The 26,661-nt window shown below is 36.2% G+C and overlaps 4 protein-coding genes and 2 long non-coding RNA genes across 12 annotated transcripts in view; 2 read left to right on the forward strand and 4 right to left on the reverse strand.

Annotated features, from left to right (window-relative positions):
• Positions 1-1,112: 1,112 nt before the first annotated feature.
• Positions 1,113-3,909, reverse strand: LOC112053959 (40S ribosomal protein S20). The gene is made up of 3 exons (XM_024093595.2): positions 3,751-3,909; positions 3,154-3,315; positions 1,113-1,350 (listed from the first exon to the last, which is right to left on the reverse strand). Exons 1-3 carry the CDS (start codon positions 3,751-3,753, stop codon positions 1,144-1,146), a joined length of 372 nt encoding a protein of 123 aa, XP_023949363.1. The 5' UTR covers positions 3,754-3,909; the 3' UTR covers positions 1,113-1,143.
• Positions 3,910-4,632: 723 nt separating this feature from the next.
• On the reverse strand, positions 4,633-5,946 carry LOC112053958 (trafficking protein particle complex subunit 2-like protein). The gene is made up of 4 exons (XM_024093594.2): positions 5,844-5,946; positions 5,281-5,492; positions 5,019-5,192; positions 4,633-4,940 (listed from the first exon to the last, which is right to left on the reverse strand). The coding sequence occupies exons 1-4, from the start codon at positions 5,874-5,876 to the stop codon at positions 4,895-4,897; spliced, it is 465 nt and encodes a 154-aa protein (XP_023949362.1). The 5' UTR covers positions 5,877-5,946; the 3' UTR covers positions 4,633-4,894.
• Positions 5,947-6,101: 155 nt separating this feature from the next.
• Positions 6,102-9,841, forward strand: LOC112053957 (von Hippel-Lindau tumor suppressor homolog). The gene has a single exon (XM_024093593.2). The coding sequence runs from the start codon at positions 6,247-6,249 to the stop codon at positions 6,778-6,780; it is 534 nt and encodes a 177-aa protein (XP_023949361.1). The 5' UTR covers positions 6,102-6,246; the 3' UTR covers positions 6,781-9,841.
• A 576-nt stretch (positions 9,842-10,417) lies between these two features.
• The window catches only part of LOC112053956 (oxidative stress-induced growth inhibitor 1), a 58,683-nt gene continuing 42,439 nt past the window's right edge, over positions 10,418-26,661 (reverse strand). For both annotated transcript variants that reach the window (XM_024093591.2, XM_024093590.2), the window contains exons 5-10: positions 16,980-17,063; positions 15,685-15,879; positions 14,494-14,600; positions 13,812-13,975; positions 13,511-13,671; positions 10,418-11,295 (exon numbers count right to left, since the gene is read on the reverse strand). In XM_024093591.2, coding sequence (XP_023949359.2) covers positions 10,492-11,295; positions 13,511-13,671; positions 13,812-13,975; positions 14,494-14,600; positions 15,685-15,879; positions 16,980-17,063 — 1,515 coding nt within the window. In that variant the 3' untranslated portion in view covers positions 10,418-10,491. The remainder of the gene's footprint in view (positions 11,296-13,510; positions 13,672-13,811; positions 13,976-14,493; positions 14,601-15,684; positions 15,880-16,979; positions 17,064-26,661) is intronic.
• Positions 19,003-22,323, forward strand: LOC128199441 (uncharacterized). Its single transcript, XR_008252082.1, has 2 exons — positions 19,003-19,692; positions 21,179-22,323. It is a non-coding gene; the product is annotated as an uncharacterized LOC128199441 (long non-coding RNA).
• Positions 22,314-25,188, reverse strand: LOC112046374 (uncharacterized). Of its 6 annotated transcripts, none has more exons than XR_008252078.1 (6): positions 24,946-25,188; positions 24,538-24,853; positions 24,060-24,232; positions 23,482-23,608; positions 23,138-23,338; positions 22,314-23,058 (listed from the first exon to the last, which is right to left on the reverse strand). It is a non-coding gene; the product is annotated as an uncharacterized LOC112046374 (long non-coding RNA). The 6 variants fall into 6 exon arrangements; XR_008252081.1 differs by having other exon boundaries at positions 25,032-25,156; XR_008252080.1 differs by lacking the exon at positions 24,538-24,853 and having other exon boundaries at positions 24,946-25,185.

Below are 26,661 nucleotides of genomic sequence, written 5' to 3' on the forward strand. Positions count from 1 at the left end.
AGATTAGTTGGCAAGTTTGATTTACAATCATTCATGTTCTGCGGTAAGGTAAGTGGGTTTCATAATGTCAGGGATTTTTTTTAGTCTCATAAATTAATAATATTGTAACAGTAGGCTGACGACTGTTAGTGCAGCATTTTTAATGATACCTATTAAATGCCTGTACCTATAGGTAATACACTCTGTACCTACCCTATACGTTATAGCTGCCACCTACATCCTATAAATCCCATAAAATCAAATACACTCACTTTTCGACATATTAAAGGTAGATAGGAAACTCAATATCCAGGACCTGTATAGAATAAAATTAGGTAGGTACTTACTTATTATTAAGTACCTACCTACTAAAAATAAGTTTTAATGTATTATATAAATGTGTAATGTACTGAGGTATGTAAAATGTAACGCAGCATTAATCATCTTGCGAACCCACTCTAAAGGATCAAATTCTACGCATCATACGCCCAACCCGAACTTCAAATTATACTCCGCGCCACAAAGCAAGTCCCGTAGATGCGGTGCTTACTTTCATTTGGTAGGTAATGGCGGTCCTTATTAATTTGTGTAAGGCGCTATCAATTTTAGTTCAGGTTTTAACCGCGGGACTTCTATCATGGCGCAGTTTAGACAAACTTCACCTTTCAAAAATACTTGTAAACAGCAAACTTGATTTAAATGAATTTTGATTTTGGCTGTGCTTGTCGTTGTTATGCGTCGACTCAACACCAATAACTCAGGTTGATGGACACAGGGGGGCACTTTATAGGACGTAATCCTTTGGCATATCCTGCAGTTTTGCTCTTTTTATAGGCGATACTTTTCTAACTACTAACAGCAAGCGATGCGTAAATTTTTTTTGTGACGTCAGAAATCCAAAACCAATCGATGATATCTCTATCTTTCTTCCTATTCCAAAGAAAAGCGATAATTTGATCGTTGACATTGTATGTTAAGGATACGCTTTGAGATATCTAAAACCTGTTGCCGTATGCCTGAGAGAAAGGGAAACCAGACAGTGGCGCCGTAACGCGTTACGTTACGAAACGGTTTACCCTCCCATAAGAAGTTATTACTTCAAAAATGATGTTGTTTGAGTAAAACGCCATAGATTTAGTTTTTACAGTATATTGTCAGCTGTGCCTACGCGTCTGCGATGGTGACCTCCACCTCAACACCAGGCTCGATGTTGATGGAGGTGATCTGCTTGACAATCTCTGACGGTGAGTGCAGGTCTATCACACGCTTGTGGATGCGCATCTGGAACCTGTCCCAGGTCTTGGAACCCTCACCACAAGGGGTCTTCCTGGTGGTGATGCGCAGGATCTTAGTTGGCATACGAACTGGACCCTGAAAGTACATACAAATGGAATCAGAAAATTTCATTTTTCAAGTAGGTACACAAACAATATTCTTCTCAGAACAAGTAAGACCACAATTATAATAATACTAGCTGACGCCGCGCGGTTTTACCCGCGAGGTTCCCTTTCCAGTAGGAAAACGGGGATAATATATTGCCTATAGCATTCCTCGATAAATGAGCTATCTAATACAAAAAGAATTTTTCAAATCAGATCAGTAGTTCCTGAGGTTAGCGTGTTCAATCAAACAAACTCTTCGGCTTTATAATATTAATATAGAAATATAAATTCTCCCTTGCAATCAGAGCTTGCAGTCACTGACATACTCTGATAGCATTTGGGATGGACAGTTTGATGCAAACCCTCTGCCTTTGTAGGCCTCTAGGAGTTGTCTATATATAAGTACTTTTCTCCAAATTACTTAAAGAAAAAATTATTAGACATAAAGCATGTCTGTAGCTTCCCTATGAGCAGAATACAGCATCAAGAGCATGCACACTGCACTTTGAGAAGCTCTGCTTTAGCACCAGTTTGGTGAACACAAACGTATAGACATTTTGTGTTTTCATCAAGGTGCCAAACTATGAATATTTTACTGTTCCTAGCTTTATTTATATTTTATATGAAAACATAATCACACTGGACTACAAAATCACCCTCAACATAGGACTAACAACATATTTAAAAAAAAATAGATACATTTCATCCACTAGTGGCAACACCAGAAACAATGCTAATCTTTCATTGGTCAATATTTTATTGTAGGCCTAGAAAGATGCACCCAGAACAGTGCTAAGCCAATTTTAAAACCTAAATATTTAAGATTAAGAAGTCGGACATACATTGTAGTCAACATCTTGTTTATGAAAGACATAAAATATTAATAATATAAATAGTTTACATCTTATCATAATGTACGGTAGCTCCTGTTAGGAGTTAAATACTTAAGAATGATTCACATGCTAAAGCAGTCATCTGTACTTTTTAACTGACTTCAAAGTACCTATGTGCAGTGATATTTATTTGTGGACCATTAATTTTAAAAATTCTTTTACATAATTAATTTCACATAGTTTCATACAAAAGGTTGAAGATCCTAATACATCCATATCATAAGCAGTGTGAAAATATAGCCAGATTCTGTTTTCCCTACCACCTACAATAAGGGTACCTTGAAGTAAAGGCATCTTCTAGGAAAGTGTGTTTCATCATATGATGCTTCTTTACTTATTAGTCAATCTATTCTGGGATATCTGTTTGGTTTGCATGCATTGGTAAGATGTTCAATCTAATACATTTGTGTATATGTCACAACACAAAGTCAGTTTTACGATCAAACTCCATTCAAATGTTTGTCTGCACAACTTACCACTACATCTAAAGGCCTTAAAGTGACAGTTGCCTTCTGTACTTTCTCATGAATAAATAAATTATTATTATTTTTTTTTTTTTATGCCCTAAGACATTCATAATACATACTATTATCATAAATTAGTGAATTGTTACTGTCCACATGCTATCTGAAAAACACTATACACTGGTAGCATAGTCACCTGCGGGGTAATGAGGAAGATATAGATAACAGACTAGTGAAAGCACAGGGCGCATATGCGATGTTGCACACAGTCTGGCGTTCTAAGGTGCTCTCTAGATCAATGAAGCTGCCATGCTGCTAGTGTAGAGCAACACATGGCATTCATGTGCATCGGGCGTCCAAACAGAGAGGATATCACAAGATGCACTGTTTGGAATAAAAAGCTTATTTATTTATTTATAATAAGCAGATTAGTACCTTCACACGCAGCTTCTGTTTCTTGGCGCCATTTATCAAGTCGGAGCAGACTTTCTCCAGTGAGCGCACGTTGCGCGACGTGAGGGTGATACGGATGCGGTGGATGGGGGACACCTCCGCCTGGGGCTTCTCGATGTCCTTGCCTGACACTGCGGCGGCTGCCTGCAAGTATGGAGTGGTTACCCATATTAAGCAATTTGCTGTAGATACATTATGGTTGAATTCATGAACCTAACGATTGTATTATTTATATTAAGCATGTTACTCTATACTTTTACATGTCACATGTAAGTAATGTTACAAGTCGTGAAAAAATCTTTGCCTGGCATAAAATATGTATTGTGTGTAATAGAGAAGTTATCTTAACTATCTATATTATATTATCAGATTTATGTATGATAAACATTATTGAAGATTCAAATAGTTACTGATTTACATGATTCAGATCAAATTGTTAAAAAGTTCAATACAAAGTTAATAATTTGGGTCAGGACACATGTGAACATAACCTATAACTGTAAACATCGCAAATTTTTCATGTAAATGTCGGGCTTTCGGGAAAATTTCAAAGATTAACGAAACCAGGGTTGAACTTACCATTTTAATGCGATTTCCCGGTCGAGATAAACAACTTTTCTAATAAAAATTGCTCAGCGCTGAACCGGAGAACAGCGAACGGAAACGTCACTTTTTCAAAGAGGAAAGAAAATAAACGCATAGATTATAGACATATAAAAATGACCAGAGACTAAGATTACGCTTTTACTTTAAACTATAGTATCTATGACTTTCACATATAATATTAATTTCATAAAATTTGTTTAAAAAGCATAATATGTAAAAAAAAACTAAAAAGAATTAACCAATACTATGCGATCTTTGGTCAATAAGATATCGTAAAATTATCGTGCTAATGCTATGAATGGAGCAAAGTGCTCTACTGATAAAATTGTGGGGTTGCAAGACACTAAAATATAAGACATTGTAAAATACCCTACCATTTTTAACCGACTTCATAAAAAAGGAGGAGGTTCTGAATACGACACGTATGTTTTTTTATGTTTATTACCTCATAACTTCATTTATTAACCAATTTTGAATTTTTATTTGATTGAGTGAGTATCTATTTTCCATATTGATCCCATTTGATTTTAAAATGTCAATGAAAATGTCCTTTCTATGGATCGGTTTGAAGATATAACCGACAATATAATTACCGATGATTTTTAACCGACTTCCAAAAAGGAGGAGGTTCTACGTTCGGCTGTATGTATGTCTTTTTTATTTTTATTTTTTATTTTGTATTAATTACGTGACCCGGCTAACGTTGTTTTGCCTTATTTTTGACCATCAACACCACTTAGGGATACGAAAAATAAATGGTGGTTGATTTTCAGACCTACCCGAAATGCACATAAAATTTCATAAAAATCGGACCAGCCGTTATAGAAGAGTTTGGTAACAAAAAAACGCGACACGAGAGTTTTACGTGTTAGGAATACTAACACTACTTTTAATAGAGTTAAACCTAATAAATAAGGGAATTACAGACTTAGTAAACATTAAGCTTGTTACTGTCGAAATTTCTGAAACAAGCAATATGTAATGTAAAAGTTACTAAAATGAGACATTAATTACAATTAGTTAAACATAATACAAAAAAGGGTCTCTACATAAGAATCTAGTAACTTAATAAATACATAAATAAAATTTTTAACACTTTCCCATTTATCTTCATTACTCAAACATTGTTTAACATTAAGCTTTTCACTTGTTTATCAAATTTTCTGAAACAAAAGAACATAATCAAAAATTCGATTTGTATATTTGTATAAAACAATTACAGATTAGCTAAATATACTTACAGTGAAGTGATCTGATCGCCAGGTAAGTGGAAAGGATTGCAAATAGCGTCGGCATATAAAGCATGAAGTCTACGAAGAGCAGTCCTGACCTCTGCATCTCTTATGTTACTCCCAGGCGATGTCGAGCTTGTCACAAGTACAAGTTTTATTCTTGTATTGGTAACATAACCATATCTAAAAAACATGATTTTATAAAATAGGTACAAAGATTCATTTAATTTCATTATGATTATACTCGTAATTAAAGTAATTATTTTTGTACATTTTATGAGTATCAGTGGAATACAGCAAACCGAGATATAGATCGCGTAAATCAGCTCGAGCTGTATTTGTACTGGAGTTGGTGTTGCTATTGTTAGTTGTTGATAGTCTCTCTTCCAACGCATCAAGAGCAGTGTGAACTAGCCACTGCCTGGATAGCTCATTATCCGCATTAGGGTCATTACCTATTCCACCAATGTACAATGGTGAGTTCTGAAAACAAAAAAAAATCAATAGCATACTCATGGAACATGATAATAGTTTACCGAATACTATTTTGCCAATTATAAAAGAATAAGAAGTGTTAGGAAAACTTGATCGACTCTAGTTTACCCCGTAAATGAGGTAAATTCAAAGCGTCTTTGTCTATTGCTTTGTAAAAAATGTCACTATGACAGATAAAATTGACGTATGAAAAATTTATAATTTTTGGAAATGAAATGTACAACAAAGAAAACTACAATTTCGTTTGATTGTAATACAAACAATTTACACTAAAGTTAAGGAGGTGGTAGTGTACATTAATAAAGACAAAACTTGACAAAAAATTGTGTAAAAACTTACATCTTTCCCAATAACAGCCACACAAACAGCCATTGCAGTTTTAGAAGTGGAAGTGATAATGATTATTAAACGTCAACATGACATTAATTTCGATTTGTACGATTGGCGGCATTGTTTAAATTCACGATCAAGTTATTAATTATTTTATTATTTATTAATTAATAATGTAAAGAAAATATTGTCGCCGTGTGATTTATCGATAATTTTTCTATACATTTACAACGATATTCATTAAAATGTATTAAACTTTATTGTGATTTGTTCGTTTATTCGTTTGACGATAACAAAAAACAGAACCAAGTGAAATGACGACGTTATGAACTGTTTCGTATGTTGTTCTATGATAATTTGTTCTTAAATCGGTATAAAAGTGTTTCCGATAATTTACAAGAACCATAATAATATGATGGATCGCGAAAGGCGACAGCTCGAGGATGAGGAGCCGGGTGTGTTACTATACGAGGAAGATGAGAAAGGGCAGCTCGTCGTAGTCAAGTCGTTGGAGTCAGCGTCGAGCGCGTACCTGCGTTTCACGAATAGAACTTCGCGGGCTGTCGACGTCTGGTGGAGGGACTTCAGCGGCGTGAAGAAACACTACGTCAGGTTGCAAGCGGACACTTACTTCGACATCAACTCATTCATAACACACCCATGGGAGTTCTCTGATGTAGCGACAAAAGAGACATGTGTGATTAACAATAAAGCAATATTCCGACCACCAAGCAACATAGGAGGAATGTTGTATAGAACAAATTGGAATATCACTATCAGAGTCAGATCTCTACGCAGGAGTGCAATGCTCGTACTGGCGCAGCGCCTCAATGATCCTGCAGCGGTTGATGCTCTGGGGCTGCCCAGGGTGCTGGCGGAGGAAATAAAAAAGTTGATTACAGTTTTCCACAGGCCGCATACACCTACACCACCCCAGCGGGACTGACGTCAGATCATCTTTACGATAGTTGTGATGGCTATATTCCTGTATCTGTTATGGTGTTACTTTCATTACCTCGTCACTAAGGTGTTTGTCAAGCTTTTCAAATGATTAAGTTATACCATCACTTAAGTTTATGAGAATGCAGGTATGTAATAGCACGCGGAAACTAAAATGCTAATGTGGTTTTATAAATAATCTTTTATTATATAATAAACTAAATTTTAATGAATTTTTATGTCATTCAGGCCACTAATATAAGTCTTGTGCGAATTAAAGATAATTGCATGTCTGACTATATCTGAATATCCTATAACTATAAGGAAAAAAGAGTGCACACATATTTCTACAGCAATTGTGCAAGTTAATTAATTTTTTTACCTGCATCTACGTAACATATGAATTCTTCAATATAATTCATGGCAAATTCAAACTTTTGGTGCAATAATGTAAATGCTTTTTATCTGTGATCTAATTTTTTTGTTTAATCAATATTTAATTAATGAATTAATAGGTACTATGCCACATATTTTTATTTTAGCAAATGAAGGCCTCAAAGGCACCCTGTGTACAATATTTTGTTATGAGTATGGTTTCATAAACAATTGTTATGTAAATAATATAATTATAGATCTTCTATATAAAATCTATTATTACCATGTTAATTTTTATTAAGTTGTTCATCCTGTTTTAAACATTAAGGGACACCTAATTATAAACTGGCTGTTAACTATAATTAGGTGTCCATTAATGAAATAGGTATATTCATATAAAAATTTATTTTTGATTTTTATTTATTTATTTCAATCTGATAATTTATTTAGGTCATTGTAAAAGTTTGAATGTACTTATATAAGCACTACTTTGCATATTGGTGTGTATAAAACTTGACCCTCTGTTACATTATTATCAGAAATTAGTGATAAAGTGTTGCTACACACACATGGGCACGGACGTTGGACAGACAGAATGTGTAGATAGTGTACTGGAATGATGGTATTTGATAGACAAATAGTGTATTTACAAAATATACCTTGTAGAAAGAAAATGTTGAAGTCAAAATAAACCTTATTTGTGGTATACAATTTTATAACTCGAGTCCAAATAAAATTTTGTTTATTAAGTTAAGAAAATTGTAATATTTTATAACTTTCTTAATGGTATAGATTCATGAAAGCAATCAGTACTGCTTTCTCCTGCACACAAGATGATGTAAACTATTTTACTTATTACAAATTGTAACATTTGTAACTTTTAAAAGAGAACAACTTTCTGACTTGAGATCTCCTCCTCCAGCTTAACTTATCAAAAGTGCTTACATATTAAAGAAGTGCTATTATGAAATAAATGCATAGCTATGTTATTTAATGCAAAGATTTTATGCTATAGATATGTCCCTTGCGAGGCGGACAAAAGTGGCTAATTGTCTTAATCAAATCGATCACATTGTAAACAACGAAGGCTATTAAAGAAATAATACCTAAATATTGTCTACAATATCTATAATGGGGGTAATATAGGCACATAGAAAATCTTTGATGTAATGTAATAATTTGTTTGGACTGTTGATATAGAGTACAGTGATGGCAGTAATAGTCTTGTAAAGTTATCGCCTGAATTTTCATACACACAGTTTCTACAAGGTATATTTTGTATACCACTGATAAGATTGACTGAAAAGAGCTTAAGCTATTATAGAATTGGAGTTTTAAGAATAAGTAAATTGTGACGAAATAAATTCATCAGCTTTTTGCCTCGGTTTTGTCTGACATTGGGGATAGGTTCTGATTTGTTCTTGATGCTGTATTGCAAGAATGAGCATATTATTATTGAATATCCTGGATGGGATTCAGACATTTTGAAAGTACTGATAATCAAGTTCATCATATTATTATTTTCACTAAATAAACCGCTAAGAGAATTTCATATCTTGACCTATTATCACTTTTGTCTAGACATTGCTCTTGAAATTATATAATTTCGTATTATGCATTTAATTTATTTTCTACACTTTTTAACAAGTAAATAGTAAATTGTTCCATCTAATGGTAAATTGTATATATTTAGCAATATATTATAGAGAAAATATAAACCCACTAATAATTTTTTATTGTAAATTAAATATTTATAATAATATAATGGTTAAATAAATAATATAATGGTCACTACTAACCAAGCTACTGGAGGCACTATATAAGGGTGTGGTCTGACTTTGTTCTGGTGGAACCCCACACCTCTTATGTTGACCAATGTTTTTAGTTTCTGGCAAATTGCTAGCTTTAATACAAATAGTTGTCAGTAGAGATAAATGCACTTTGGAATCATCCTTCCTGATAGTCCTGGCTTGACCTTTTAAGTTTTGGTGTTTTTATCACTGCCAAGTGGAATATGACCACTGCCTTCGATTCGGAGGGCGTAGTAGTTCGAATCCGGTCCGGGGTATGGACCTCCAACTTTTATGTGCATTTTAAGAAATTAAATATCACGTGTCTCAAATGGTGAAGGAAGGAAATACATCGTGAGGAAACCTGCTTATCTGAGAATTTTCATAATTCTCTATGTGTGTGAAGTCTGCCAATCCGCATTAGGTCACCTTAGCGAACTAAGGCCTAATCCCTCTCATTGTGAGAAGAGACTCGTGCTCAACAGTGTCTGACTATATCTGAATATCCTATAACTATAAGGAAATAAAGAGTGCACACATATACAGGAATTGTGCACTTTAATTAATTTTTTTACCTGCATCTACAGTGAGCCGAATTTCTCGTAACTTACAATTTTATAACTGAATCAAGAATATATGATATAAAAATCGTTACAAAACCTTGTCTCTGCAACTAACAACTCTTTCTCAAAGGAACGACTTATGTAGGTACCTACTCTCGATGTCATTTGCATTTATTTCTGTGTGTAAGGCTTAACTGTAAAAAATATATAGCTGACTGTTCCATGTCTATAAAATTCAAGATTTCTGTATGTATTTTATGTATGTTAATGCTGAATGTTTTAAAATAACAAAGCACACAGCAGCACAGCACTATATTAAATGACTGTTTTTTCTATAAATTGTTTTTTTTTTACCCACAGAATAAAGAATGATACTCCATTTTATTTTTTTGGTTTTAGTGAACAGACATAAAACGCCATATTTCTTGAATAATATTGAAAATTAATTACTGATGCGACGCTTCGGGTCGTACTTACTTGAGAATGTATTCGTTTTTGAATTGTATTTGGAATGGCTGCATCACTGCCGCATTCCGTCCGCTCTATCTGCCTATTATTCTTTATTACATGATTTTACCTGCCTTCCTCGATAAATAAGCTATTTAACACTGAAAGAATCGGACCAGTAGTTCCTGAGATTAGCGCGTTCAATCAAACAAACTCTTCAGCTTTACAATATTAGTATAGATTTTTATAATACACTTATAAGTGCTCCATTTAGTTCCCGTTCCTATTATTATATTCTATGTTATAGCTTGTTGTGTTGCTTTCCATCGGTGAAAGAATTTTCAAAATAGGTTTAGTAGTTTAGGCGCGAAAGCTTAACAAACTTACATTTGCACTAAGCAAAAGGGATCGCGTTGTCCTTTAAAATCAGTACGCACCAAAATATTGAATTGAAAAAGAAAATACAAAGTAGGGGTATAAAAAATAATTTATTGTAAAAAAAAAATTTAAATAATAAAATCACAATTCCTAATGGCAAGTGAGTCATTCCTTCATCTCTCTGTGCAAGTGCGATACGATAGCCACAGCGCCGCCGGGGATGAAGCGAATGAAGTTGTCCGCGGTGACCGGCCCCAGCGCGTACATGCCCTTGGGCGCGTTCAGTATCTCGTGCGTGCTCTTGTCTATGGCTATGGGGTTCGATCGACCGTCCACTGGCTTAGTAGGATCCACACCAAAGCCAATCCCAGAACTGTACGGGTTCACGGGTTGACAATCACAGTCAATCTTCTTGTCGCTGTCCGGAATGATATTTATGTGTGTACATTTACAGTTCACAGCACTCTTGTCAATCTCTGTGTCCGAGCTCAACTTCCTCTCGTTACAGTTTGTCTCGAGACACTTTGTATCCGTGTTGCCGTTGATTTCACTATAGTTCAAGTATCGAGATTTGCAGCTCTGTATGCCTTGTCCGAGGACACTTTTGAGGTTGTTCCAATGGTTCTTCAGGAAACACAGTCTTTGGTTCTCGTCCTTTTTGTCCATGCATTTGATGCATTCCTTCTGTATGTCCATTTCGTTTAAGTTAAAGTTTGTTTGTAAGAAGAATAGGTCTGGTTTGGAGCCGATGAGCACGGCTATGAGGTTCGCTGTTACTTCTACTGTTTTGTTTGTGACCAAGTTGAGTAGTTTTACCCTCTTGGGCTGTAAAGTTTCGTCGTCGAATTCTTCTTTATGTTTCAGTGATGTTTCTCTGGTTACAGGTTCGATGTCCACTATGATGTGTTCGGGGTATGGGGTGTAGTTGGGGTGGTTGCCGGTGGGTCCGTCCAGCATCATTTTGTATACCTGTAAATAATTTTTCCAAAATTAATTTTATTGCATCATTTTCTCATGCAGATTATATTTTTAACAATATTGAGATGTCTGTTAGTTGTCAAACTTCGCAGGTTTTGTAGAAGGGTGTATTTTCATTGGTTTGTATTGGCCATTCGTCATTAGCATACTAGTTCATTTTGTAATTGGTTTGGCTTAATAATGTTTTAGAAAATACATTCTAAATTCTAAATGTGCTTGATTGGTTTGAGTAGTGGGTTATTTGAAAAACGCAATTTTTTAAATAACCCACAACTCGAATGCTTTCGCCATTGATCAATAAAAATACATCCTTACCAATATGCCAAGGTAAAGTATGAATACATTTCCTACATATTATTGAAATCCAATATGGTCTTTGTAGCTTGCGTTTTGAAAAATTTCGCTTACTTATTCAATGGCTTTTATAGCGTTGAATGCTTTTGTCATCGATTAATCAAAACAAGCCTTAACAACCACAAGATGTTTATGTATCAAAATCAAAAAAATCAAAATCAAAAATCATTTATTTCAAGTAGGCTCAGTTTACAAGCACTTTTGACACGTCAGTTGACTATTTGTAAAGATTCTACCACCGGTTCGGAAGGCAGGTCCTGCTGAGAAGATACCGGCAAGAAACTCAACAGTTGCTCTTTTGAAAAAGTCATACAGTATTATAATTTACAATTGATAACAATTACTGTTTACATTTGTTATAGTTTTACTTCCTGTGTGAAGGTGGAAGCTGATCCAACGGCCTCCAAGCATTTTTATCATTAAGGAACTCATCATATCGTGATATATCTATCTGGGACAGCTCACTGCATGGAGAGCATGAATAATATCCCGTTTACCCCACTCACCGCCAGCTTTAGTTCTAGTTCTACTCCAGCACCGGAATCAGTGCTGCTTGGTAGCAGAGCATGGTAAGCCATGTTTATTTGTACCTTTTTGAAAATTCATTCACATGGCTGAGCTTTGCTTGGTAGCAGAGCATGGAAATGCTATGTTTATTTGTACTTCTCTGAAAACCCATGGGAATCCATGGCTGAGCTCTTTTGGAAGCAGAGCATGGTAAGCCATAATTATATCTTGTACTTCTCTGAAAACCCATTCCCATGGCTGAGCTCTGAAGTTTTACTAGTGTCTAGTCTAGCCATTCCAGCACAGACACCCTCTTGTACTCATGGGGTAATAACCAACCATCTTTCATGCCCCCCTTTTTCTTGTTCTTTTGCCCCTCTTTCTTGTTCTTTTTCTTTTTTCAACGACCTCGCGTTTTTGGCTGTTTAGGCAAACCACACTCACGACATCGCTTTTGTTATTATGCGTGTCGCGGCGCCCTCTTGGTTTGCACAATTCTACCACCGGGTTCCACTCGCTGGCTAGTTTGAAGCCATCTTCCCGATTGAAATTTTTGTATTTTCGAATTTTAATGGCTTCTCGAACTACTCGGGGTATATAGTGGCGGTCCGTGGAAATAATGCGTGGATTATGGATCTCAATCCAATGTTTAGTTCCCGGTTGTAGAATGTGATCAGCTATCGCAGACTTTTGCGGGTCGTTGTTTTTTATCGCTCGTATATGTTCTGTTACACGGGTTGCTATGGGCCTCTTCGTTTGTCCAATATAAGAGCTACCACAGCTGCAGTCGATTTTATACACACCCGGACACTGGTATGGCAAACGATCCTTTGGAGAACGCATCATGTGGGCGATCTTTTGTAAAGGAGTAAACACAGTCTTACTCCACAAGTTCTTTCGTCATCCTTGTCCACATGCCCCCTCCGATACTGGCTCTTCGTCTTCTTGACTTTTTCGTCAAGTTCTTTGAAGTATTTTTTTTCATTTTATTTATTATTTACAAGTTAGCCCTTGACTACAATCACACCTGATGGTAAGTGATGATGGTGTCTAAGATGGAAGCGGGCTAACCTGTTAGGAAGAGGATGAAATCCACACCCCTTTCGGTTTCTACACGACATCATACCGGAACGCTAAATCGCTTGGCGGTACGTCTTTGTCGGTAGGGTGGTAACTAGCCACGGCCGAAGTCTCCCACCAGCCAGACCTGGACAAATTAAGAAAATCTCAATCTGACCAGCCGGGGATCGAACCCAGGACCTCCGTCTTGTAAATCCACTGCGCATACCACTGCGCCACGGAAGCCGTCAAAAGTAATTCTTGTCCCATTGGTTTTGATACTCACGTGGCAGTAGTCCGGGTAGGCGACGGGCGACAGCTTGGCGAGCGAGTCTGCGGCGGCGCGGTGCACGTGGCGCACGGGCAGCGCCGCCAGCCGCGCCAGCCGCACCGCGTCCGCCGCGCTCACGCCCGACCCCACCACCAGCACCGACTTCTCGCCGTCACCTACACACGAACATATTTGGGCGATTGACGTTGGGAAAATTTTAAAGAACACACAAATTTAATATTTTTTATATTAAATTTGATACGAGTCAACTAGCCTATTAACTAGTATTGCGATCAGCGAGGCTGTGTGACGTCACCTCTGTCGGCTAGTAGCTGCAGCGCGCGTTGCACGTCCGCCAGCGAGTGCACGGCGCGGCGCGACACGCGCGGCGGCAGCGCGTTGGGGCGGTCGCCCGCGCCGCAGGCGACCACCACGCGCCGGCACAAGTAGCGGAACCCGCAGCCCGCTGACTTGTCGTACCTGCATCACATATTTATACTAACATTTAACTAACTTTACACTTAAAAATCATATACATATAAAAGAATTTCAAAACGCTAAATTTTTTTGATATTTTTTTTATTGTAAATTAAACCACATTATTCATTGTGCAAGTACTTTGCACATCCATTAAAATTTAATGTCAAGCTGAGACACTATTATTTTCTAAATTACAGTTTGCACTATATTATTAATTAGCTGACACCGCGTGGTTTCACTCGCGTGGTTCCCGTTCCCGTAGGAATACGGGGATAATATATAGCCTTCCTCGATAAATAAGTTATCGAACACAAAGATTTTTTTTATATCGGACCAGTAGTTCCTGAGATTAGCGCGTTCAATCAAACAAACAAATAAACTCTTTAACTTTATAATATTAGTATAGATTGTGCAACTACTTTGCACAATTAATAAAACTTAATGGTAAGTTGAGAAACCATTATTTTATAAGTTAGAGTTTGCACAATATTGTGCAATATCCAAAGCTGCCGTCTTACCCTGACACCCAGAAGTTGGCAGCTCGCGGGCACGACACGTGGCAGGGCGGGCCGGCGCGCGGCGCTCGCGTCACGCTGGTCACCACCACGCCGCTCCGAAAGTATCTCTAGAAAGACAAGTAATCGTTATTTGATAACTGTAAACAATAGCACGATATGTTATAAAAATACCATTATTATATGTATAATGAAAACTCATTTTTGCATGCTAGAGTTATGGCTTGCTTTTTTGATATAACCTTTAAATTGCGTAGTCCGAATGCGTAGTAAACCCTAGTATGAAAATTATTAACTAGAACATTCTTTGTGGTTTCAACCGTGCTGTTCATTTTTCTTTTAACACAGCACACAGTGATACAATATCATCTATAGTTACTTTACGTTACTGTGATGATGTAGCTTTCTATTGGTAAAAGAGTTATCATAATCGGTTCAGTATACCCGGAGATTACTTCCTACAACATCACAAACTTTTCCTCTTTATAATATCAGTATTTACTATTCACTTTATAGTATCAGATGACATGATATTTAGAGTGTTGTTATCGCCGCGTTGCAACCACTTGCAACGGCTTCAGTGTGCTCGTGGCGTTTGAGCCGTCCACATCCCTTGTTGTGTAATTCTTTATGGGTTACTTGGGAGAGTGGAGTGATTGTTAACTGTCAAAGGATCCTTCAACCCTACACACAACGTTCACAAATGCGTGACTTCACTCAAGGTCATTCTCTGCCATTCTAGGGTCTTATTTTGGTTACCGTTTGATTTGATTATTAAGTTGTCCTGACAAAATGTGAACCTTTTTTCACTTTTTAATTTTCTTATTTTTGTAATAACTTTTGAGTCTGCTAAAAATGTAAAATGCGCTTCATAGCACATTTTCCAATATTCACGATTGACCCCTCACTTGGCTGTATGTGATGTTTCAAACTAGTGTAGGCACTTACAACTTCTACAAGTACAAGAGCCTCAATAGCTCAACGGTAAGAGCGGTCGGACTCACCACCGAGGGGTGGTGGTTCGATCCCCGCCCCGTTGGTCTATCGTCGTACCCACTCCTAGCACAGTCTTTCCCGACTAGTTGGAGGGGAATGGGAATATTTTTCATATTTAAAAATATGGCATATATTCTTAAAAAAAATATAAAAAAATAAATAAGTCTATACTAGGGTGTCAGGGTAGGCGTGTCTCACCTGCAGCTGGCACGCCTGCACGTAGCGGCGGCAGTAGGCGGCCACGGCGCGCGCCGGCACGCGCCCACCGCCCGCGCCCACGGCGGCGTGCGGCGGCAGCGCCAGCCACGCGCCCGGCGACAGCGTGCGCACGCCGCCCGGGAACGTGGGCCACGCGCCGCCGGGCGGGCCCCTGCCCAGCACCACGTGCTCTATCTGCGCACAGATGTCGCTAGTTACAAAACACTATTTTAACGGAGATGGTCCATTTCAGGTCCACTTAAACTTAACTTTAAAATTTTATAAATACAAGGATCTTATTAAAGTGAATAAATCTAACTAAATAAAAAGAAATAAATAAAATAAAAACCCAAGTTTTTGAGATTAATCAAGATGGCCCCCCTAAAGCAACTATGACATGACAATTGATAAACGTCAAATCGATTATTGCATTGAAAACGTCATCTATCCGCCATTATTACCCATAGTAGGGTTGCATTTCTTGGGAGATAATTAATATTATTTCGAAAGAATTAAAGTAAATTCTTAGATTTGTATAATCTAAAATAGTTAAAAAAAATATCTTCTTTTATTTCCACTAGGGTACAATGACTGATCCTGGGCTCCATACAATTTAGGACCATCTCCTTTTCTAAATCAACGACAATCACTTCGAAAGCTACACCAGTAATTAAAGAAACACGCACCGTACAGTATGTTTTATTTTAACTAGCGGACGCTTGCGACTTCGCGCGCGTGAAACTCAATGTAAACTTACAACTACCCCTACCGTACCCTACCCCTACCTCTTTTTAATTTTTTTTTTGTCATAAAAACCTTCTCCTGACAATAACAAACACATAAAAAAAATAGTGAAATTGGTCCTACCGTTCGCGCGTGATGGCTTGACCAAGGGAGATATGGATTTCTATATATTTAGATTATTTACATAGAATTCCATAAACAGCAAACTGTACCGCGAGACAAAATTTTCTACCCGCCATCTAGTATCGATCATGTCAAACTTTATACTGTGCAAACATTATTCATTATGATAACTGTTATACTGATCTGCTGGCTTTTTCACTATATTGGTCTTTATTACCAACCTATTAAAATAAACAACAAATCTACCTACTATAAGATATCCACCAGCCGGATGACATTTTTACATAATTTTTTTAATTTTTAGATAGCAAATGATTGCGAGAGAGTAGTTACTGCTGATAACCTGAACCGATAGTGATAGGTTTACTATAATTAGTGAATTAGGTTACATTAAATACAATAATATACAACATATAAATGGAACCTACCTGTTTCTCAACGTCATAGCGCCACTCTATCAGCGACTCCTCCTGAATGCCGAGGTCAGCGCAGGGACGCAGTAAATTGTCTACCTGAACACAACGATAAAAACATTTCACAAATAAAAAACCTTTTTTAAAATTTAGCATTTAGACAGGCATCGTTACATAATATAATGGATGACCAATATAGATTTCTAAAAGAACAACATGTAGTAAGACCCAATGGCTTATTAATCATTTCCAAAATACTCGTACATGCAATCAATTTGTATTGGTCGATGAGTATATTTATAATAATAATAATAAATTAAGTATATACATATAATGACATATGGTTCTGATGCTTAGAATAGGTGGTTTGAGTATACTACACTTTTTAAACTACACTACAATTTTTGAAATTAATGTTTTTTATTTCTTTCATATACTTTAGATACAATAATTCCCTGATAGATAATCTGGTTATTAGCAAGTATTTATGGAAAAAGCCTCTATAGAAATGTAGCATTCAGGACATCTTATTGGCATACAAGTGACCTACTTATCTGCTTGACTCACTGCCATTGTATGGAAATGTATGCAAAACAGATCGACTGCGCTGATACATATTTGAGTTTTGTGAAACGTAAAAAGGCTTACCATTTTAACCCGAGTACGGCATTGCCAAATAGAAGAGTTAGGATTTGAATTGTATGTGTATTATGTATGTAGGAGTATGTATTTATTGTATTTATTATTTATGTTTGTATATAAGTATGTTCTAAAGTTCTGTTGCAATACTGAATAGATTTTAATCAATGAGGAGTCAAATATTGAATATAAGCAGGAGTTTGCTGTGAAGTTTATTATATACAATGAAATTGTACTTTCATGGCCTCTCAAGAATCAGTACAATAAATATTAAAAAAGTAAGTAACGTGTAATGTACATCTGAAAATATCAGTTTTTTTTTAAATTTTAGTCTGTTTGTCTGTATCTGTTTATTTGTTAAAGTATAATTTAAAAAGTAATTGACTCATTTTGTGTTTCACTTAGGTGTTATCTATGGTGGTTGCGAGGTTTAGATACGTCGATAGTTATCAGTAGAGCTGTTATTGATCGACATACGACGTGGGAACTAGCACCATGCGGTTTATCGATTGAAGAGTAGCTATGGAATTTTACCGGTTAGTTAAAATAGCCATTAGATGATACCTACGAGGTGTGCAGTATATAAGCTTTAATTTTTTTTTAAATGGTTCATTGGTTAAGTGCTCAGCCGATGCGGCAATGGATTATTATCATGGGTTTGAGTACTTGAAAGGAAAATACTAAGTTCATCTTTCTTCATAGAAATTCTTAGCGACAACTTTGAAAAACCCACAAAGAAAGGCTCGCAAGTTCTCCCGGCTACTATCAGATGCTAATTTAAAAAAAAAATATTTGGACAATACAATACACTTCACTATCTTAGTCCCAAATACAGCGGAGCCGGTGTTATCCATACTAATATCACACAAATATTTTCCAGTTGTGGGAATCGAACCCACGACCATGGATGCAGAAAGCAAGACCACTATCCATTGTTCCACGTCGCTGTCAACTACGTGCTACTACTGAAATATCACAGAAGTGATAAATATTCCAGCACCTAGCTGGAATGGCGACTCAGCTAGGTGCTGGAATATTTATCACTTTAGCTGCGGTAAGCGCAGTGTTGGTCGACCCCCCACTACGTAGACCGAAGACGGGTTACAGGTAACCGCTGGATGCTGGCGGCTTGAGACCGTTGTGCTTGGAGGTACATACAAGAGGCCTATGTCCAGCAGTGGACGTCCATCGGCCGATAATGATGATGATAAATATTGCCCGACTCAGGAGTCGAACCCAAACCACTGGACTAACGAGACAGTTATAAAATAATGATAACGACAAAGTATTTAGATATAAAGTCTGCCAGACAACAATACGCGTCGATAGCGTCGCGCCACGGGAGGTTTGATAGCTCGACAAGATTATCGGCCCAGCAGGCTGATTATGTATCTCGACGTATCACTTCTAACTGTGTAACGCAAAGCTAAATTGAACACTAGAGTGTTTTTGCAATTCCGATTATGTAAGACAAAAGACAGCCACAATGCCTAGTGATATCGTTCTAGGCGCAAAATTTTATCGACATTATGCGACTAAATAAAATACACCCTTTCCCGGTACTACTTACTACGGGTGCGGCATACTTTTGCACATATACGCATTATACTTGATTTTGCTGTTTGTCTGTGGTGAAGTGAAGTGCCATAGTTTCTTTGTTGGTAAACAAAGCCGTATTAAAATATTAATAAAAAAATTGGTTTCGTTGGATCAAAGTACTTGCTACTGCTAGTTTTTTGTTTTCAATAGAAGTAATTAATTAATCATTTTATCGTATACATTTTTATTAGTGTTAATAGTTAATTTATCAAAGTAAACGGCCACTTTTACATAAAACATTATCTACACGAAAGTTCTTCAAAGTTTTATCGTCTGCCTATGATTAATTTAATGGTCGTTGTGATAATATGTAAAGTATATTGTATAGTGTTTTGTTTATTAAAGTTCATCGCTTGCAACTAAAGATGTCCGGGAAACTCAATGATCGCCTTGGCTTGGATCAAACTTGGCGATGGGTTGTTTTGGAGGGCCTTTGGAAAGTCAGGCTACTAAATAAACCTTCCGTGTTCGCATCTGCCAGTGGCGTTGTGTAAGTTATCACATATCTATATTCTATATTATTATTTTAAAGAGGATGAGAGGAAATTTTTGATATTGTAGGGGGTAATCTCTGGATCTACTAAACCGATTTCGAAAATTTTTTCACCAATAGAAACTCACATAACTTGCGAGTGTAATAGGCTATATTTTATCCCTGTAGTCCCAAGAGAGTGAGAACTATGCAGGTGGAACTGTCGAGCATCAGATAGTAATTATATTCAATTGAAATTCATGATTTTCTATTATAAGTTTAACATAATACTTGGTTTTGTGACTAGCATATTGCATTAACAAGCCTTTTTAAACCACAACTATACCTGCACCATGTAACCTTTAAGTTCTAAGCATTAAGTACAAGACAAATAATCAAAATCAAACTTTGTCTCATTATGCAGATGTATTAGAATTGTTTGTATTTGTAGGTGTTTGTTTTAGTTACATTAAGGCTAAATATAAAATCCTACCTTGATTAGTAATTTTTTTATGATGATTGAGGCTAGCCACTTTAAATAATTAATTCAAATTTCAATTACAATATATAGTTAAGTTAAATCCTACAAGTATATGTATCTCCTACAAAACTGGATAAAATATAAGGCAAATCAAAAAACAAAAGAGCTCAGTTTAATCCCATAAAAGCCCAGTTGCTGCAGAGTAGACTAGAGGGTTTGCCAGGGATATAGGTCCATAAGCACAGCAATAGCCCAGTGGATGTAACCTCTGCCTCAGATTCCAGAGGGTGTGGGTTTGTATCCAGTCCGGGGCATGCTGCTCCAACTTTTCAGTTGTGTACATTTTAAGATATTAAATATCACATGTATCAAATGGTGAAGGAAAACATCGTGAGGAAACCTGCATACCAGATAATTCTCTTAATTCTCTGCTTATGTGAAGTCTGCTAATCCGCTTTGGGTCAGAGTGGTGGACTATTGGTCTAATCATGAATGAATGAATAGTATTACCTAATCCAGTGTATGTAATTCTTAATGATAATAATTGCTAATTCAAATAATAATTTGTACTTTATATTTTCTTTTATTATGTACATGTTCAGCTTAATAAATATTGCACATTTTGATTTGTTAAATATCATCATTTTGATTTGTTAAATATCACATATAATGAATATTGTTATCATTTACAATAATGTATTGTTTATGATAACAATATTCATTAACCTGAAACTAAAGGATCACAAACATTCTTCGTCTGAAAAGAAGCTCAACATAAATACAACAAAGTATTATTTTTGTTATCACCATCTCACAGAAATATATTGTAGAACCAAGTAATATACCTGAGGTATAAATATATCAATTAACCCCCCCCTAGATTTGTCATTTATATAAACTCTTAATCAAGATATAATACATAGGCCATTTCTTATCTCAATATTCCCACAGGAATGAGATCTACTTAAAGAAACCGGGGGCATATGTAGTTCATGTAATAAAAAAATATTTTCTGCATTTCAGATCAACATGAAGATGTGGGCTCTAAACTTTGAGTGCCAGGGACTGACTATGGAAGTCTCCATGTCGCTGGTCACCATTGAGGTGCAAAACACCTTGAAAAAATTGGTGATTCTGAATCCTTCATCTCTATGAACGATTCATGAAGAAAGAATTAAACAAACATTTAATGAACAGATTTTTTATAAGATTATTATCAATAATGACATTGCATATGAGAGAAAATTGTCAAATATAATTTCATTTTAATTTAATATAGTTAATTATGACATCACTGTATATAAAGAATATGATTATTATCATTTGGTTAATTTCAGTATTACATAGTATTAGATAAAAATTTTATTGTAAAATTGCACATCAAAATATGTTTTATTATCTATTATTAGGAGGAAATATTATTTAACTATTATTATTATCCCTAATAGCCCAGTGAATGTGACCTCTGCCTCCAATTCCGGAGGGTGTGGGTTCGAACCCGTTCCGGGGCACGCACCTCCAACTTTTCAGTTGTGTGCATTTTAAGAAACTAAATATCACGTGTCTCAAACAGTGAAGGAAAACATCGTGAGGAAACCTGCATACCAGAGAATTCTCTTAATTCTCTGCATATGTGATGTCTGCCAATGTAATCCAAATATGCTGGCCCATATTCGGCTCCTGTCAGAATGAGAGGGGTTAGGCATTGGCCTTCCCTTACCTTATCAGCCGATAGACGTCCACTGCTGGACATAGGCCTCTTACATGGACCTCCAAGCACAACGACCTTGAGCCGCGAACATCCAACCAACCGACCAACCACGCTTTCCAGTGCGGGGTCTCCCGAGTGCGGGTAGGCACTAACCCCTCTTACTGGGGGAGACTCGAGCTCAGCAGTGAGCCGAATATGTGTTTATAATGATGATGATGATGATGATGATGATGATGATTTAAGTAATTGTAAAAGAAAAAATTGAATACTACATTAGTTGTTTATCTATACAATTCAATAATTTTAAGAACAAAACATGTACCTACCACATTGTAGGAAATAAATAAATAATGATTTGATTAAAAACAATGTTGTTTAATGTTAAGCAGGTAGGGCCAGGTAGTTCTATATTTGTGTAACATCTATTACTTAAAAATAAAAAATATATTTACTTGTGTTGGTATTTTTTATTCAGACTTGATATATTGTTGTTGACAAATTTTGTTATAATATATATCTTTCATTCTTTAGTTTAATTTAATCAAGAAACGACCCTACTTACACATATAGGTACCCCCTCTAACAAAAATAGACTGAAGTATAGGTAAATATTTAACAAAATGTAAATTAAAAATTAATTATAGATTAATTAAAAACATGACTACAATTTGAATTATCAACTTTAATAATTTGCTTTAAAATAAAAACACATACGCGTGGCGCAGTAAGTAGTGCTCCTGCATCCACGGTCATGGGTTCGATTCCCACACCTGGAAAATATTTGTGTGAAGAGCATGGGTTTTTTCCAGTGTGTGTGTATTTATACATTATATAAGTATTTATAGGTAGTATATAAATGTAAATGAATATTATAATATCAACTATCTTAGTACCCACAACACAAGCTACTCTGTATGCCTACTAGATAGTGCTTTGTATGGTTTAAGTATAAATAATTATACAGAAGGCTTGGTCACGAAAAAATATATCCAGTCCTTTGTCTGCATAGCTTGAGGGTTCTAGCAACTTGTTATCATGGTTTTGAGTGAGGAATCCTTGGACAATACTGCCATCACAAGGATTACTGTTTTCTGTATCCAGCCCTTGATCTAACAGCCAAGTGAAAGCTTCTTTAGGTGTTGGTTGAAACATTGTTAAGCTCTTCACTTCTTCAAAATTATTAGTGATTCTCCTAGAAAAATAAATCATAATGTAGGTATACATGGTACTGCCCAACAAGTTCTTATAAAGTAGGTATATAATATACTGACCTGTGATAAGTCTCCTCCTTCGGCTGCATAGCTTGAGGGTTTAGGAAACCAGAGTTCATGGTTTTGGAGTGAGGAAACATTTTACAATATGCACCCAACTACAAGGCTCCACCGTATTTCTGACACAGCAATGTTGTGCATATCTTCATGGGATCTAGGAGCAGCTCCCAAGATGGGGGTCATCATGCAAACATTGGTCACCTGAAAGAATTGAAGTGTGTATTGCAATGTATTATGTATTTTGCCTACATAAAAGTAACAGTTATATATAATTTATAGTATATAATTTATATTTGGATCCTGTAGTTTCATTAACTGACAGTTATACCTAAGCAACAGCTTACCTAACAACCAACAGCGGTCCCTATTGGGCAGGTTTTCCTCAAGTGGTCTTATTGCACTGGTTCCATATGTACAAGTCATAAGATGCACCACCAAATTGAGCATCCACTATGTTATTATTATACATATCTGAAATATTAATTGACAATATATAAATAAGTTAATGTTTAAATAAAAGGAGGTACCATGCTTTTATTCAATTCTAATTGTTAGCCTCCTAGTAGCTCTTGGCTTGTAGGCCGAACTATTGTCACATGGGTGCAATCAATGCGCCCTAATACCCGGGCAATCCAAATTTTTTCAAAAATCTGTAAGTAGATGTTAATCTAGATTAAGCACCTGGGTATATGTCTATTTACAGTAACATCCTGTGATATGAATAAGCACTCTGTGTATTATTTATTAATCTCAATCAATAATCAATCTCATTTTGCAAATAAGTTTTTATGCAAAATCAACCTATGAAAGATTCAGTGTGGTAGTGAACACAAATTAGTTGAGTCTTAGAAAAAAAAACTAAAAATATAATGAATAGGTTATGTTAGTTTCATACTGTGCTATAAGTTAGTTTCATACTTACTTATTTATAATGATTTTGTGTTTAATGCAAAGGGAACTTAACACATTTTTTGTAAACAGCTGGGGTATTCAGGAGCGTCAGCGACTTCATGTAGGCATTTGCTAAAAGATGCCTTAGCCATCACAAAGCCATTTGTATGATCCATTGGCATAAAAGTTTAAAGCTGCCAAGACCTGTAAATAATATTCAATGGTTTAATTTAGGTTCTTAGGATGACAGTGACCGATCTTTAGATAATATTATTTGTTTCTTACAATCTAACACAAATACTACTGGACTGATTATAAAAAATCTTTCACCATTGGTAAGCTACAGCACAGAGTAATATAGGCTATATAAAATATAGCCCGTATTACTCTGTGCTACCCCATATTCCCACAGGAACGGGAACTACAACGGTCAAACTATGGTGTGTCTGCTAGTACTGAATAAGCCTACTCCAAATCTTAAACCAACTTATCCTATGATGGAAGCTCACCTTATAAAAATACCATATTCGGCTCACTGCTGAGCTCGAGTCTTCTCTCAGAATGAGAGGGGTTAGGCCCATAGTCCACGTCACTTGCTCAACGCAGAGAATGAAGAAAATTCCTTCATTCATTCATATAACTTACTTATCTCTAATTCATTGCGAACAGCAGTTGTTCGAAGACTTTGTATTTCTTCTAAAACCTGCTGGTATCGCGACACGAAAGTTTTGCAATGAACTCGACAAAGACATCTTTTTCGTTCCGTTTCCGCTTACAATACAAATGCTACATGCATTGTATTGTACATGGCAATGTCGGTAAACACTACAAAAATAACACAATTAATTAAATTCACTTCAACTAACTCTAAAACTGTAATTCTGCTTTATGAAATAAGTATGTAGGTAGGTACCTACTATATATTCTCAACTTTCGTCATATTTTACATGAAAAACTTTTCTAATTCTGATTTTATTGACTTACAAACTAATACCTTACTTACAAGGTATAGTACAAAATTCAAAAAAATCCTAAAAGTACTTTTATTTGTAATTATTGAATCACAGGCGTCAAGTAAACTTTATTAAAACACTGCTCGGTATTAGTTTCTATAGCGATTGACTTTGACAACTTCTGTGTCACGCAGTTGTATGATCATTATGCTTACATAATCGCTTAAACTGACTATCGATACGTAAAAACTGCGTTATAACTTGGATAAATCCCTACAAGTGACCGTGACAGAGAACGATCCAAGATGACGTCATTTCGGTGGGAGATGTGTGTTACATGATCGCAAAAACGAAAAATCGCTGTCATTTGTTGTCGTGACTGTGATTTTAAAGCGTTCACCGAGTTACATAATGACCCTGCAGTTCACTTGGCAACCGAATCAATTCGTTTTTGTGCGATTTTTTATGTTTATCGTCACTAACCCGAACCCGATCTGTAGGCTACTCGTGCACTACGAGTTTTTACCGCGGACAAAAAACGCTGCATGTCGCTCTGTAGTTTTAAATTTGCACATTTTTGTCGTTGCAGGTTGCTGTTAATCCTTAAGGTCATACCTCATTAGTCTCTCGGCACCCGAGCAGTGATGTAAACGTTTTTAAAAAATTACAAACCAAAAGGTATAGTGTAATTAATCGTAGCATGCATTCCGAGAGAGTATCTTTAACCTTACCAATATCCGAGAGAGTATCTTTAAACTAGACAATGAAATCTTTTGATTAATAAAATCGCGTTTCTTTTTATCACAAACCTTCCAATCCGTCTCGCTTTGAGGAGTCAGTACTCTTATATGGATGTCTATGGGCAGTAGCGTGCACAGTATTTTAATCAAGGGTAAACACGGGTTTTCAGTTTTGGGTAACATTTAAAGTTTTGGTAAATAAATTTGTGTTATGGCTTACATAAAATAATATAAAAGAATAATTCTACAAAGTAAGCTGAACTTACATGCCTTGTATGAAGTGGTATGGTAGTATAGTAGAGTCTACTATATTAATTTCTTAGCACCGCATCTCCTCGCTTGTAGGCTGACTACAGACGGCGAGTCCATTCACACGCTAGCGATACGTGATTCACGCGAGTGCGATGCGTCTATCGCAGACTAAACGGAAAGTAGACCACGTGACGACCATTCATGGACCACGCTACGTTGAATGTTTGACTCAACGTCTAATGGAGACAATACAACTATTAGATAAGCCTCTACAGCTTCACAATAAAGGGGTCAGATTCAACACCAAAAGGTCATTGGTTCGATCTCCGTGCGATAAATTTGTCGTGCCTACACACTCCCAGCAGTCTTTACGAATAATTTAGAGTAGAAAAGGAGTAATTGGTTATATTTAAAAATACTTCGGAATTATTCTGTGGGCTGCCTATTGCGTAGATGAACTTCGAGGTAGTCACAGTCAGGTGCTGCGTGGCTCTAATGAGCTATGACTCTTAGGCAAATATGATATAAAGAAATGTTATTCTCTTGATCCGGGACTCGAAAGCAGAACCTCGCATTCCGAAGCCTAGGCTAACCACCGGACAAACAAGGCAATAAAATTTGCATTAAATACAAACAGGCGTTACTTTGCGGAAGTTCATTAAACCTAAATAGTGACTAAATGATTTAT

This window comes from Bicyclus anynana, chromosome 2, assembly GCF_947172395.1.
Source record: "Bicyclus anynana chromosome 2, ilBicAnyn1.1, whole genome shotgun sequence".
Taxonomy (NCBI): domain Eukaryota; kingdom Metazoa; phylum Arthropoda; class Insecta; order Lepidoptera; family Nymphalidae; genus Bicyclus; species Bicyclus anynana.

What these genes read in the sequence shown, in the direction of transcription:
- LOC112053959 (XM_024093595.2), bottom strand. An exon ending in AACAGAAGCTGCGTGTGAAG is followed by an intron (nt 1,351 to 3,153) that starts GTACTAATCTGC and finishes ATGTACTTTCAG; the next exon opens with GGTCCAGTTCGTATGCCAAC.
- LOC112053958 (XM_024093594.2), bottom strand. Translation starts at nt 5,876, where the DNA reads ATGGCTGTTTGTGTGGCTGTTATTGGGAAAGAT. An exon ending in TCCACTGATACTCATAAAAT is followed by an intron (nt 5,193 to 5,280) that starts GTACAAAAATAA and finishes CATGTTTTTTAG; the next exon opens with ATATGGTTATGTTACCAATA. An exon ending in GGCGATCAGATCACTTCACT is followed by an intron (nt 4,941 to 5,018) that starts GTAAGTATATTT and finishes CTTTTGTTTCAG; the next exon opens with AAAATTTGATAAACAAGTGA.
- LOC112053957 (XM_024093593.2), top strand. Translation starts at nt 6,247, where the DNA reads ATGATGGATCGCGAAAGGCGACAGCTCGAGGATGAGGAGCCGGGTGTG.